The sequence below is a fragment of the Mchenga conophoros genome, linkage group LG16 (assembly GCF_057382185.1).
Source record: "Mchenga conophoros isolate Kocher_MC1m ecotype Shallow Benthic linkage group LG16, M_conophoros_male_GT1.1, whole genome shotgun sequence".
Lineage (NCBI taxonomy): Eukaryota > Metazoa > Chordata > Actinopteri > Cichliformes > Cichlidae > Mchenga > Mchenga conophoros.
The window spans coordinates 9,647,410-9,661,021 of NC_140541.1; the positions used below are offsets into that span (position 1 = coordinate 9,647,410).

At 37.7% G+C, this 13,612-nt stretch overlaps 2 protein-coding genes across 2 annotated transcripts; one reads left to right on the forward strand and one right to left on the reverse strand.

Moving 5' to 3' along the window:
- LOC146556267 (uncharacterized) lies at positions 1 to 1,341 on the forward strand. The gene is made up of 2 exons (XM_085249672.1): positions 1 to 465; positions 883 to 1,341. The coding sequence occupies exons 1-2, from the start codon at positions 1 to 3 to the stop codon at positions 1,219 to 1,221; spliced, it is 804 nt and encodes a 267-aa protein (XP_085105798.1). The 3' UTR covers positions 1,222 to 1,341.
- A 390-nt stretch (positions 1,342 to 1,731) lies between these two features.
- Positions 1,732 to 9,029, reverse strand: LOC146556268 (CD209 antigen-like protein C). Its single transcript, XM_085248414.1, has 5 exons — positions 8,833 to 9,029; positions 7,936 to 8,037; positions 6,391 to 6,692; positions 5,176 to 5,285; positions 1,732 to 3,388 (listed from the first exon to the last, which is right to left on the reverse strand). Exons 1-5 carry the CDS (start codon positions 8,900 to 8,902, stop codon positions 3,232 to 3,234), a joined length of 741 nt encoding a protein of 246 aa, XP_085104540.1. The 5' UTR covers positions 8,903 to 9,029; the 3' UTR covers positions 1,732 to 3,231.
- Between the last annotated feature and the right edge of the window lie 4,583 nt (positions 9,030 to 13,612).

Below are 13,612 nucleotides of genomic sequence, written 5' to 3' on the forward strand. Positions count from 1 at the left end.
ATGCCATTTCCGGAGTTTACTTACAAACTTCTTCAAGTAATCAGAAATTCTGTGGGTGTTTTGGTGCTCATAGTCATCTTCTACATCCTGCAGTACATTTTTAACATGCATTTTTTATGCTCGTGTGAACCGGGCCTGCATCCAAATGGTGTACTGTACATGGCTCTGCCTCCTTTGATCCTCGCCTTTATTGTCATCATTGTTGAACCTTTTCACCAAAGAAAGATTTTTTACTGGTGTCACTCTCTCTCGAGATGTGCTATGTGTGTTGGCAGCTATGTCTATAAGGTTTTCATTAAGTGGATCAGTTTGGCGGCTGTATGGATATCTGCTGTTCTTTTTGATGGAGACTGGTTCGTTTGCCTAAAGACAAACTTCAACAAGAACCAGACTGGAATTCCATGCAAACAAAATCTGACCTATGAGGAGCAACGGATTATAGGAGACTATATGACTCAATCACTTGTAAGTAACAACACACAACAATCATGCAACATCAATTTGACTAACATCATTTTTAAACTAAAATTCACATGTTAAAAAATGTAAGACAATGAAATTTTGTTACATTTAAAAGCATTTTAGTTCTACCTCCATGTAAGGAAAGTATCACAATGTTTTACTTAGTGCGCTCAGAGCATCAAGTGGATGCTTGCGCAAAATTCAAAAGCTGTGTGTCTGACTGACAATAGAGAAAGAAAACATCACTTTAACAACTGTCCATGCTCAAAAGACCTTTATGTACTGCCAGGTTATTGGAAGCTGAATGTTAAGAAAAGCAAAAAGAGTTGAAATAAACTTGAACTTGACTAAAAGAACAAACCTACATTTAAAACAAGTATGTGAATTGTTTTCAAACTGTATCTTTTTTTTCTTTTCCAGGATTATGGTCTTTTTCTCATCTGTGGTTTTTTATTTGTCTGGACGACCTGTGAAATTAAAAGACTGTCTTGCAGCTGTTTTAAAACAAGGCCACGCTGTCAGCCTTACTACAGTGTAGTATTTGAAGACCTTCTAGCAGAGGAAGTCAGTATTCACCTAAACGACAAACTAAAAAAAATGGCAACAGAAAAAGCAGAAAACATCTGTAAGCCCTACCTTGAAGCTATTAAGCTGTCAGGAAACAATGATGATAATGACGATGCAAACACTGCTGCTTCTGAAGCCTGGGAGAAAATTTCCATCCCTGGTTTCTACTTGATGGAAGATGAGGAACAATAAACAGCTGGAGACACTGTAGCAATATTTTAAACTGTCATTTGTTAGAACCTTTACATCTATAAAAGTCTGTATCTCATATGTACATTTCATGTGGACATTTTATTTAGTCAGTTATCTATTTACCTGTTAATTTAGAAGACGTTTTACAAACGAAAATCTGTGTTATAACCTTTTGATAAGTTTTTCCTATATATTTCCTAAATAATTTTACTTTCTTTCTACTTTCTTTGCAATAGTTTACTACACTAATTTTGAGAGAATATGACAAGAAAATTATACATATGATCGTTTTCTATTTATTTGTGTCAGAAAATATTGTTCAACATTAAGAAAACACATGGCAAGGAAAGAACAGTTCAAGCAATAAACTTAAATGTAAACAAAAATGGAATACATAGTATTTTTCACTGGAATTAAAATGTGCATCAACTGGCTCATGTCTGTGCAGCCCAATTTTACTTTTTAAGTGTGTGTGTGTGTGTTGGGGGGGGGGGGGGGGGATGTGTGTGTATGTATCCATGATTGTTTATGTTAATAAGAGTGTGGGGAGTGAGTTGGAGGGCGGGGTGGGGTGGGTTGCTTTTAACCATGTAAAGCACTTTGTGCTACATTGCTGTATGAAAAGTGCTTTATAAATAAAGATTGATTGATTGATATGATTCTTTTGAGCATAATGTACTTAACATTGGTTTTTTGTTTTTGTTTTTAGATAAAAGGAACTACAATTCAGCCATGAAAAGTAGTCCAATAATAAAGGAGGTGTATTAAGAAATAATGTTCATGTTCCAATTAAACATAATTTTACTCTTGAGGACATTCCAGTCAGTGAGTATTCCTGCTGTCGTCTTTTCTGGATGAAACTTGCATGCAGAAGGAGAGCCTGGTATTGGCAGACTGGGACTGCAGAGGGCACTTTGCTGGAGATTCCACCATCGTGAATGTGACACTTACAAATGTAGGGTGACAATATGGAGATGTAATTGCATGGGGTCGCCACAAAATAATCACAATCAGAATCAGAATACTTTATTGATCCATAGGGGATCCCTAGGGATTGGCTGCTGCAATGCTCCTGCACCTCAGATGAGGAAGATTCTGCAGACTGACGGGAAGTCATCATACACTACCAATCAAAATTTTGGACACACCCACTCATTTAATGTTTTTTTGGCTTTATTTTACATTGTAGATTCTCACTGAAGGCATCAAAACTAGAATTAGAATTTTTTCCATCCAGAACTGCCTTACTTCTTTGTTGCATAGATTTAAAAATGTGCTGGAAACTTTCCTCAGAGATTTGTGGATAACAACACAGTATGTGTTTATGTGTGCTTCACGGGTACAGGTTTAGTATGGTATTGATAGAATATTAACTTGTATATCATTTGATAGAGTTTCATCCACAAGCACGTTTTTATTTATATGGCATGGTATTTTTTAAATGGCACTTTCCAAACTAAACATGATAAAGTCATAATACTACTGAATGAGACCATAAAGTCATTAGAAAAATATATACTGAGGTTTTAAATCAAGCGAGAAGTCGAGTTCTAGACAGCTACAAGGTTGCCCTCTGCTGGTCAGTAGAAAAAAAGACAGGTATATGACATTTCCACCCTGGCTTCCTTTTTAACCTGCATTGTGCAACTATCTTTTATATACAGTCTATCTGTTTTTATGTTTGGAATTTAACCTTTTTTTTCTTTCCTTTTTAACTAACTCTTAAATAGTCATAGCTTTTCATGAACTATGGCTTTTCTACTAGGAGTAAAGATTTTATTTCTTGAAATTACAGTGACTCTCTACCTCTACCTCTGGAGTTACTGTACAGCTCTTCTTCCATTTAAATCTACATAAATACAGACAGTGTCTAGTAACCATGGCATAACTGGTTTCAGGTACTCTGAACATTTCAAATAAACCTTTTTAATAAACCTTTTTAATAAATATTCTTGATGAGATGGAACTGGCACTATGCCTTTCAAAAGCATGTAAACATATAGCTCAGTGCTAAGCCAGTTTCTCACAGATCCACCTCAGAGTAGCATCACATGAGCGGTCGTTCCAGTTTTCTTCTGTATCCTTGCCAGTTCTAATATGTGCACAGTCTTCTTCACCCCACTTTGGATCACCACCACCGTTATCAGGCTGCTCAGCCTCCCAGTACCTAACAGGTTTCAGAACAAGACAATGGTGACACTGTTAATCTCTAATATTAGAAGTCTTTCCATGATTCCCATTTTTGTACACATTTACATTTTTTTCTGTACTGAGCCTAAAAATGACAACTCCAGTAACACTGATATTTGTACTGCGCAAAATAAATCTTTGGTTTTTTGTGTGTGTAAGGCACCTCCTCTGCTTTATGGGTTTAGCAAATCTAAATGATTTAGTCTTAATGAACAGAGACATCGCAAGTCATTATTTAACCTCAAAGTTCTATGTATGGTGTATGATACAATAAAGGCTTTAAGTGGCATAAGTGGTAGTAATATGCTCACGTGTAGTATGGTGGTTTAGTTTGGTTAATGTCATTTTTGTTCTAGTGCACACGTGTCGAAATCCAGGCCTCGAGGGCCGGTGTCCTGCAGGTTTCAGATGTGTCCTTAATCCAACACAGCTGACTTAAATGGCTAAATTACCTCCTCAACATGTCTTGAAGCTCTCCAGAGGCCTGGTAACGAATGAATCGTTTGATTCAGGTGTGTTGACTCAGGGTGATATCTAAAACCTGCAGGACACCGGCCCTCGAGGCCTGGAGTTCGACAAGTGTATACTTTTTAAAGTTATTATTACATTTTTTTTTGACAGTGATTTTAAGGTTTAGTCTAGAACAGTTTAGAGTGGCAAAAACACTGGCCTGTTCACCATGTATGCTTGCTGGTATGTGTCAAAATACTGTCAAGAATTCCAGGATCAAATATAAATATTTTGGGATTCCTGTCTATCGCTTGTCTGTTGTGGTTCATCTGCGTATGCCATGGTACGTTTTTTCATTGGTATGTTTTAACTCAGATGCAGTTCTTGGCCTGCTTGAATGCCGCCCCATTAAAATATATCAAGTCTCTCCCATAAAGGGACAGAAGATCATGCTATTTGCCTTTATCATGTAAATTACTGCCACCTTGTGGCAACAGTTGAGTATTGTCTGTGGAAACAGCAATGAGAATCCATTTAAACTTTCTGTTGTCATGCGCATTTCAGCGTCCCATTATCAAAGCCTGGACCTCGATCACTTTAGAGCCCAGCAGAATTTTGCGGTTATTTGCAAAAGCACACCATGGATAAATCCATGCTCTTTGATGCAAGACTGATGGAAGACCAGAGTAGAAGCCAAGCAGAACTGTGATGTTCATGATCTGTAGGTGATTATACACATGCACAGATCAGTGTAGCAAATAAAAAGTAAATGAGCAAACTGTAAAAGCAACCAACTGAGAACCGCATCTCTGGCAAACAGCTAATGTACAGAGGTAGTTTCAAAGTGTAAAGTTAATACGTAGAATACATGCGCGATAAAATGTGGGTGGGGCTTAAAAATCAAATGTGATTCTTGACAGATTCATTCTCTAAAACCATAAACACTTGTATGTGTGACAAATAAATACAGAACATTCTTTGCATGCTGAGCAGCCAGCATTGCTTGTGATATCTTATGATCTGCACAACAAGTAATGCAAACTACCTAATCCTTTTCTTTTGTTCAAAATGGGATACTCTTCAAATGCAAAAGTGATAAAAAAGTGAAAAGAAACAGTGATATGTGGTGATTTGCATACTTTGTAAACATTTTTAAAGAAAAACAAACAACAACAAAAACAAACATTTTTTTTACATCAGTAAATTTCTACACAAATTATTTTTAAAATTTGATTTCTTTCTCATTTAATACATGGTAAAAATTATATTTAAGAAAGGGAAAAGAAAGGAATAAAATGAAGAAGGGCCTGTAACCTTAGAGTGAGAGAAGATCCATCAACCCATTTCCAGGTTCCCTCATTGCTCCCATCCATCAAACCAATCCAGCTCCATGTTTCTGACTTTGTTAACTTGGAGAGAAAAGTCTGTTTTTAATGATAAAAAAGAAGATACAAATGATATTTTAAAAATTGAATCATTATTATAAAATCATTAAACAGAAAATTAAGCTATTATACATTAAATTACATTAGGGGTATTGTACCCCATTTTGACCTTGAGACTTAGACCACCATAGACCCCCACCTTCAGTCTTATGCACAGGGCTTGTTCATGTGCTACCATGATTAGAGCCTCCGTGCTGTCTTTCTATCCAACTTTGTCCAGCCACTGGTAGGATTTTTTGATATCAGCCACTTCTTCTATCTGCCCGTAGTACATACTGTCCTTCCATGATGTTCTTGCTCATCTTTTTTTCTCAGGTTTCTAATGCCTGAGGTATTCGCCAAGCACAAATTCATTGTGGCCAGCTTCCTGATATACCCATTTTTGTTGTTTCATTCTGGATGATGCTTCTGACAATCACTAATCCTTATCCTCCTTCCTTTAGCTTCACATAAAATGTCAGGGTGCAGGACGTGGGGTGAAACCCTCCATACATGGTAAAGAGCTTTCTTGTCTTTATGTCAGGGACTTCTATCTTCTCCTTTGGCGAGCTGGTTATTCCAGTAGAGTATATGATGACTGGCAGGTTGTACGTGGTGATTCAGCAGATCTTGTTCTTGCCATTCAATTGACACCTTAGGACTTGACACTCTGCTGGTATTTGGTTGTGGCTTTTCTAGCGGCCTCTTCATGGTTGCCATTTGTATAATTCTAAGGTACTTCTAGCTGTCCTCAGTATCTCCAATGTAGCCTTCTGGCAGTGCAGTCTCCTCAGTTCTGACTAACTTCCTTCTCTTTCTCCAAAATCCTACTATTTGGCATCAACTCACCCCACCATGATGGAAGAAGATACATGCTGAGTATGACTCAATAAACACTAAAAACACCAGAAACTTTCCAGTTAAAAGCAAACAAACAAACCCACACACATGGCTTTCCATTCAGCTAAAACAATTTTAAGAATGTCATTCTTAAAGATCATTGGACGCAATTCGATCTGTAGTTACTGCGTTTATTTACTTACACATTATTATGATTATGGTCATATCATTAACTAAGCAGTCTGGTCAACTGTTAGGGAAGTACCTGCTCCTTGTTGCAGTCAATGACAACTAGATCTGCTCCTTTGTCTTTGCAGTCCTGTCTGGCTCTTGTCCATGAACCAGAGTCATTGGAGAGGAAATAACAAGAACTACTAAATATCCTCCATCCTGCTGGACAAGTTTTCTCTCTCTGTCTGGTTAAAATTAGTTCTTTCTTTAACTCAGTGATGCTTGAATTCAGCAGGTCTCTCTCTCTGGTCATGAACGACATCGCATTAATAGAGGCCTGGAGATGCTCAGTCAGGTTGTTTTTGAGAAAAGAGAAATGTGCAGCTTCACTGTGATCTGGAAATAAATACATTTACAAAATGACATATTTATGTTTATTATGTTAAGGACAAAACTAACAACTGAGTTGGTCAATACTGACAGGCTTTGTTACAACATATGTTACCTATGGCATTATTGTTGTGCCTCTGTTCTATGAGTGCAGGTTAAAAAAAAATCAAAAAATATGCAAGTGCAAATGTTGCATTTTGAGGAGAAAATTATTTTGAGTGAAGAAACGTTTAATTGGAGCAAACAAAATTCATTGCTGCGTGCAAGAAATGTATTTCAGTGTTTGCTATTATGCATACACACACACAATAACAGCCCCTCTTGCTCAGTTGCTGGCTGTTCTCAGTGTGACGTTCATGCTCACAACATCTCTGCTCGGTGCACGCTCAACTCTCTGTACACCATTCTAGGTGTACCAACCAACCAATCACTGACGTGGATGTGAAAATTCTGATAGGCTGTTATGGTCTCCAATCAGCTTGCTAGCTATTGCATTCCGGAAACATGGTCCAGAATGCTGCCAAATGCATTTTCGGTTAGTATGTTTAATTATTTCATTTTAAAATATATAATTTTTTAAGACCACTGTTGGTTTTAATCTAGTTTAAGCTACACTTTTCTTCGCTCAAAAATAATTTACTCCACAAAATGCAACATTTGCGCTTGCAAAGTTTTTTTTTTTACGTGCAGTTAGAATAGAGGCACAAAAATGACACCATAGTTGCCACCTAAGAAAGATGGTGTCAGTTAATATTGGAATAACGGGGTGCCTGCAGCTTGGTCCTTTCAGCGACTGAAATTATTTGATGTGTACATGTGTTCATGTGTACATTACATGTACACTGTTTAGAAATACATTTGGCCAAACAATGTTTAATGCAGTGGCACTTTGGAGTCACTGGAATCCATTGACTTCCGTGTCTGTAAATAAAAACAGCTATTCTAACAGTGCCTATAATTTGTTATTTTCTCTCATACAATGACAATGAAGCTAGTGTAGAAGAACAATAAATATCTGTTGTTATTTTTATTTGTTTTGTATTCATGAACAGCCATTTTTTCTTATTATTTTCTAATTATATACAGTGATGTAATGACGTTATAAATAATTCGATGATAACTGATGACTGTGTTCTCATAGATGAGCGAACTAAACGAGCACTGAAGGCTTGGCATAAACTGCCCGTATGAATACGGAATACAGAATATAAAAATGAACTGAATAAAGCTAAATGTGAACAAAACTCACAGTGAAGACCAAGGCCAATGAGCCCAACCAACAGGGAAACACTCAGCAGCCCCAAAGTAAGAATAACAGCTTTGTGAAACTTCCCATCAGAGCTCTTTGGACCTGATAAGAAAAAAAAAGTCAGAGATGTCTTTCACATAATGCAACATATGCAACATATACTCAGTTACTGCGGTACAGTAAGTCTGGACTGGTTGTCCGTCTTAAGGCTCTGAGTTAGAATTACTAGAAACTAATTAAAGGAGACATCCTAACTGCCTACATCTAGATAATGATACCACTGTCTCTGATAACATACTCTGATTAAGCAACTCTGTTAGTCAAGTACAGTCAGTCACTCACCTTGTTGCCCTAAAGTAGCAGACCAAGAAATAAACGCCCTAAGCGACGGTCAGCTTGTGGGCTAGAGCAACCTCTTAGAAGCAATAAAAGCTGTAATAGCCATACACATATTTTAACCTTTACCGTTTAACAACACAATTCAGACTTTAAATGCAGGTAAGATATTCATTTAAATCACGAAAGCCAATTTCTATAAATCACCAAGACTAATCATAATAGATGAAATGGGATAACTGCCACTAAATACCACTATGGTCTCATAGTTCCTCCAAAGTCCATAATTCAACAAAAAATTAGCAGCAAAGAAAAGACTTGTGGCTCCAATTTTTAGATCACAGTTGTTTGGCCATAATTAACCGTCTGGAACACTCTGAAATATTATATTGCTGAGACCGCTCCAGAGACTCCAGTTTCACAACACTTACAACTTGTTTTTAACTATGTACATGGTTACCCCGCTGAGTTCCTATTCATCACATTACTTCAAGTCCTAGATGGATGAGGTTTGGGGGATTTCAGTCCTTTGACAATCTCCATCAAACTGGAAATTCTTACCTGTTTGAATTGTTGAAGAGCTTCTGTTGACTGACTTGCCATGTTGAACATTGACATAGATTTCCTCCATCTCTCCTGAGATAGTCAGCTTTCTTTTAGAGAGTCGGCTCTGCAGTACACGTTACTTGAAGCATAAATGAGGAAGTTTTTAGCTTAGTTCCTTCTTGTCTTTTACAGAAGTTTTATCGGAAGTCATTCTGTATGTGTTGAACCCAGAAGTGTCACTTCTAATAACATTTCTATAACACAGTTTAAGTTTGAAGGTTGAAGTTTCCTGGAATAGTCTGAATGACTAATGTTACATGAAAAGACAGATATACAACAAAATTCAAAACTCAGCAGAAGGTCTAGATCTTGTCCCTTGAAGTTGCTAATTACCCACTGTGTAGATCAGAAAAGTATAATGAAAGTGAGCAGGCAATCTGCATATACATTAATCTCACAAAGATGCACTGAAATCACCAATCAATCACATTCCAATTGGCCTTGTGTCCAATGAACTTCAATTCAATTCAATTCAAACTTTATTTTTATAGCACATTTAAAAGCAAGAGAGTTGACCTAAGTGCTTCACAATCAGTTAGGAACAAGAGAAGAAAATAGAGAAACAAATACAGATAAATGAGAGGACATTGTATTAACATTAAAAAACAGGTCTGAGGTTATTAACTTGAGTTAAAAGCCAACATTGTGGGGGGTGGGGATAGTTCAGGTAGAGTGGTCGCCCCTTGATCGGAAGGTCGGGGACTCGAATCCACCGAATCCAAGCTACCCTGAGGTACCCTTGAGCAAGGTACCGTCCCTACACACTGCTCCCCAGGCGCTGGGTTGGTAGCTGCCCACTGCTTCACTGAGTGAAGGGATTAAATGCAGAGGACTACAACATTTCCAACGTGTGGGACTATAAGAGGTTTAAAATGGAAAAAAGGGGAGTTTTAAGACGCAATTTAAAAGACTGAATAGGATTCAATCGAGACCTCGGTTATATTAAGAGCTCTCAGTGCTCTTTTGGGGTTATAAATGTTGAGGAGTTTGCTTAAATAGCTGGGTGCCATATTATTTAAAACTTTAAAAGTTAAGTAAAAAAAATCTTAAAACTAATATGGTATTTGACAGGGAGCCAGTGTAAATTTGCTGAAACTGGAGTGATACATTCATACATTCTAACATCTATTAAATGATGAGCAGCAGTATTTTGGACTAACTGCAAGACATGAGTGGCGAAGACCAAAATAGAGAGAATTGCAGTAGTCCAGTCTAGAGGTGATGAAGGCATGAATAAGTGTTTCTAGGTGTTTTGGAGGAAGATAAAGCTTCACATAACAGATAAAAACTGGTTTGAACTGTGGACACTTGCCTCTCTAATTAATAAAAGCTATCTAAAAACACTCCCAAGATTTCTTACAGTGTGAGACTGATGACAAGCAAGTGAACTGAGGGTAACAGTTAACTTATCCAAAGTCGAATGACTTCCAAAAACAATAACTTCAGTCTCATTTACATTTAGGATGAGAAAATTTTGTGCTAACCAGTCTTTAACATTACAGTGGAACAGAAACACCCAGTTTGAAGGGGAAGTAAATTTGGGGGGCATCAGCATAACAGTGAAAGGGGATGTTGCATTTCCTAAAAATAAATCCCAAATGTAGCATGTATTAGGAGAAGTGTCACTTTCCTGGGTCTGACCCAGCGTTTTGAGTTTTAGTTTATTTGGATGATATGTTTGAGTTCTTTAGGGTAGCTAAGTTGTTTATTAGTTTCCCTTTGTGTTTTCTACCGCTGTATTTAAGTTTCCCTTTGCCCTTCATGTGTTTCATGCTGCGTGTCTTATGTTGTCAAGTTTATATTGTCTTGTCTGCGTCACATGTTTCCAGTTATATTTTGAAGGTCTGTGTCCTATTTCAGTGTAGTCAGCTGTGCTTCCTTTGTCTCGTTATGTCAGACTAGTGTCAGCTGTTTCCCCATGTGTTTCCACTTCCCCTGATCACCCTTGTGTGTATTTAGTCTGTGTGTTTCTGTTCATTCCTTGTCAGGTCGTCTGTTGTTCACGCCATGTTCCTTACACCAGGTTTCATGTCCAGGTTTTTTCATATTGCTGTTTAGATTTCCCAGTTTAGGTTTGTGTTAATTTTTCTTCAGTTTGCCTTGCCTTTTGTTTGTACCTTTTACCAGCCTCATTAAACAGCTTGCTTTTTGTTAACATTCAAGTTTTGTTCCCTGTTCCTTGGGGTCTGCGTTTTGGGTCCTTCTCATCAATTCATACAGTCTGCCCTCGCCAGACTGTGACAAGAACAGAGTTGGACCCAAAACAGACCCCTGAGGCACACCACAACAAATTGGGGCAAAGGAAGTGGAGTATTGTCCAATAGTAACAGAAAAGGACCTCTCTGATAGATATTTAAACATTGATAAAACTGTGCCTTTAAGACCAACAATGAACAACCTGGGTTGTTCTGTTGTTTAAACATGGCAAATAATAAAAGCTTCTCGAAAACCGTTAATACACTGGACAAAAAGATGTGTTATCCCCTTGTGCTGCAAATTTTCCAAAGTGGAAAAACCTGGACGTTATGCAAAACATCACAGGAGAAATGTAAGCTATCAGTTTCAGTCACGTCCATCATACAGGTACAGTGAATACTTTATATTTTGCTTCTATGAAGGTCAGGTAATTAAACATCTTAACTGTCTGCAAAGATGTTTTAACACAATGTGAAGATCAAAAGCAGTTAGTTCCCCGTTGATTTAATTTTAAGTTTTGGTAACTTTTAGGTGAAGGAATAGGACCAGTTTGATGTTAATGTAACAGCAGTGTGCAACTTACATGACAGTACAACAATTTTTTTCACTATTACTATTATTTGTAACATTTTGGTTTTAATTACTTTATTGTATCATATACATGTAAATGCAATGCCATTAAAATACAATTGCTGTGATGAAACATATGTACTGTGTTAATAAGACGTTCTACATTCATAGCAAAAGGAAGTTATTTTCTTGACCAAAGAGCTACAAATAAAATCAGTCAAGAAAAATATTTTTCTCAAGGTCTTGTTTTATATTTATTCAAGAAGGAAAAGGCTAATCACAAATGAATGCCATTTTACTAACTGCATTACACCTTTAAATCATTAGAATTTGATGAAAAGGATTCCTTGGCAACTGTTACACAAGAGTGTAATCGTTCTGCTATGTTTTTGTACCAGTCAGTGAAACATGACAGACTGCTGAATTAGTGGAGTTTGTGTGGATACTACTACCAGCACATACTGGGTACTGTGTAATATGGATGTATGTCACTTATCTTCACATGAATGTATCTTTGAGATATTCTCATTGTGTATTCCTTTTGTTGTCTTAGATATTCTTTATTTCTTATTATTGAGCTGAAGAAATGGAAATTTTGTCTTTTCAACATTCTCAGTCATGCCGCTGGGCAGGCAGGCAGCATAGACGCCTAAGTTTGTGAATGCGATAACTTGAGAACAAGGCGGCGTAGGATTTTGAAATTGATACCATAGTTGTGTCTACCAAGAGGCTGAGCGGTAGCACTGGTGGTCACCATTATTTTTTACAAAAAAGCCAACAAGATACTGAATTTGCCTACAGGACAAGAATATGTAACTACTGCTGAATTAATGTTCAGATATCATTTAACTGCTGTAGCTGCTCCTGCTGGTAACACTTTAAACTTTTAACTGACTTGTTTGATATGTAAAATCTGAATATTATATTAACACAAATACCAAAGACTTTAAGTGAATGTTGTGGTGTATATCTTTGAAATGTTGTGAAGCAAAAGCACAAAGGTGACCAATTTGGAAATGCTCAAGTAAAGTGCAAGTACCTTTATATGACAGTACTTAATTACATTCCATATGACATACAGTGGGGCAAAAAAGTATTTAGTCAGCCACCGATTGTGCAAGTTCCCCCACCTAAAATGATGACAGAGGTCAGTAATTTGCACCAGAGGTACACTTCAACTGTGAGAGACAGAATGTGAAAAAAAATCCATGAATCCACATGGTAGGATTTGTAAAGAATTTATTTGTAAATCAGGGTGGAAAATAAGTATTTGGTCAATAACAAAAACACAACTCAATACTTTGTAACATAACCTTTGTTGGCAATAACAGAGGTCAAACGTTTACTATAGGTCTTTACCAGGTTTGCACACACAGTAGCTGGTATTTTGGCCCATTCCTCCATGCAGATCTTCTCGAGAGCAGTGATGTTTTGGGGCTGTCGCCGAGCAACACGGACTTTCAACTCCCGCCACAGATTTTCTATGGGGTTGAGGTCTGGAGACTGGCTAGGCCACTCCAGGACTTTCAAATGCTTCTTACGGAGCCACTCCTTTGTTGCCCGGGCGGTGTGTTTTGGATCATTGTCATGTTGGAAGACCCAGCCTCGTTTCATCTTCAAAGTTCTCACTGATGGAAGGAGGTTTTGGCTCAAAATCTCACGATACATGGCCCCATTCATTCTGTCCTTAACACGGATCAGTCGTCCTGTCCCCTTGGCAGAAAAACAGCCCCATAGCATGATGTTTCCACCCCCATGCTTCACAGTAGGTATGGTGTTCTTGGGATGCAACTCAGTATTCTTCTTCCTCCAAACACGACGAGTTGAGTTTATACCAAAAAGTTCTACTTTGGTTTCATCTGACCACATGACATTCTCCCAATCCTCTGCTGTATCATCCATGTGCTCTCTGGCAAACTTCAGACGGGCCTGGACATGCACTGGCTTCAGCAGCGGAACACGTCTGGCA

Bases quoted from the DNA above. Each gene is read 5' to 3' on its own strand.
- LOC146556267 (XM_085249672.1), top strand. From the start codon at position 1: ATGCCATTTCCGGAGTTTACTTACAAACTTCTTCAAGTAATCAGAAAT. The intron at 466-882 runs GTAAGTAACAAC...TTTCTTTTCCAG, and splicing joins ACTATATGACTCAATCACTT to GATTATGGTCTTTTTCTCAT.
- LOC146556268 (XM_085248414.1), bottom strand. From the start codon at position 8,902: ATGGAGGAAATCTATGTCAATGTTCAACATGGCAAGTCAGTCAACAGA. The intron at 6,693-7,935 runs GTGAGTTTTGTT...ATTTATTTCCAG, and splicing joins CATTGGCCTTGGTCTTCACT to ATCACAGTGAAGCTGCACAT. The intron at 3,389-5,175 runs GTTACAGGCCCT...GAAACCTGTTAG, and splicing joins GGATCTTCTCTCACTCTAAG to GTACTGGGAGGCTGAGCAGC.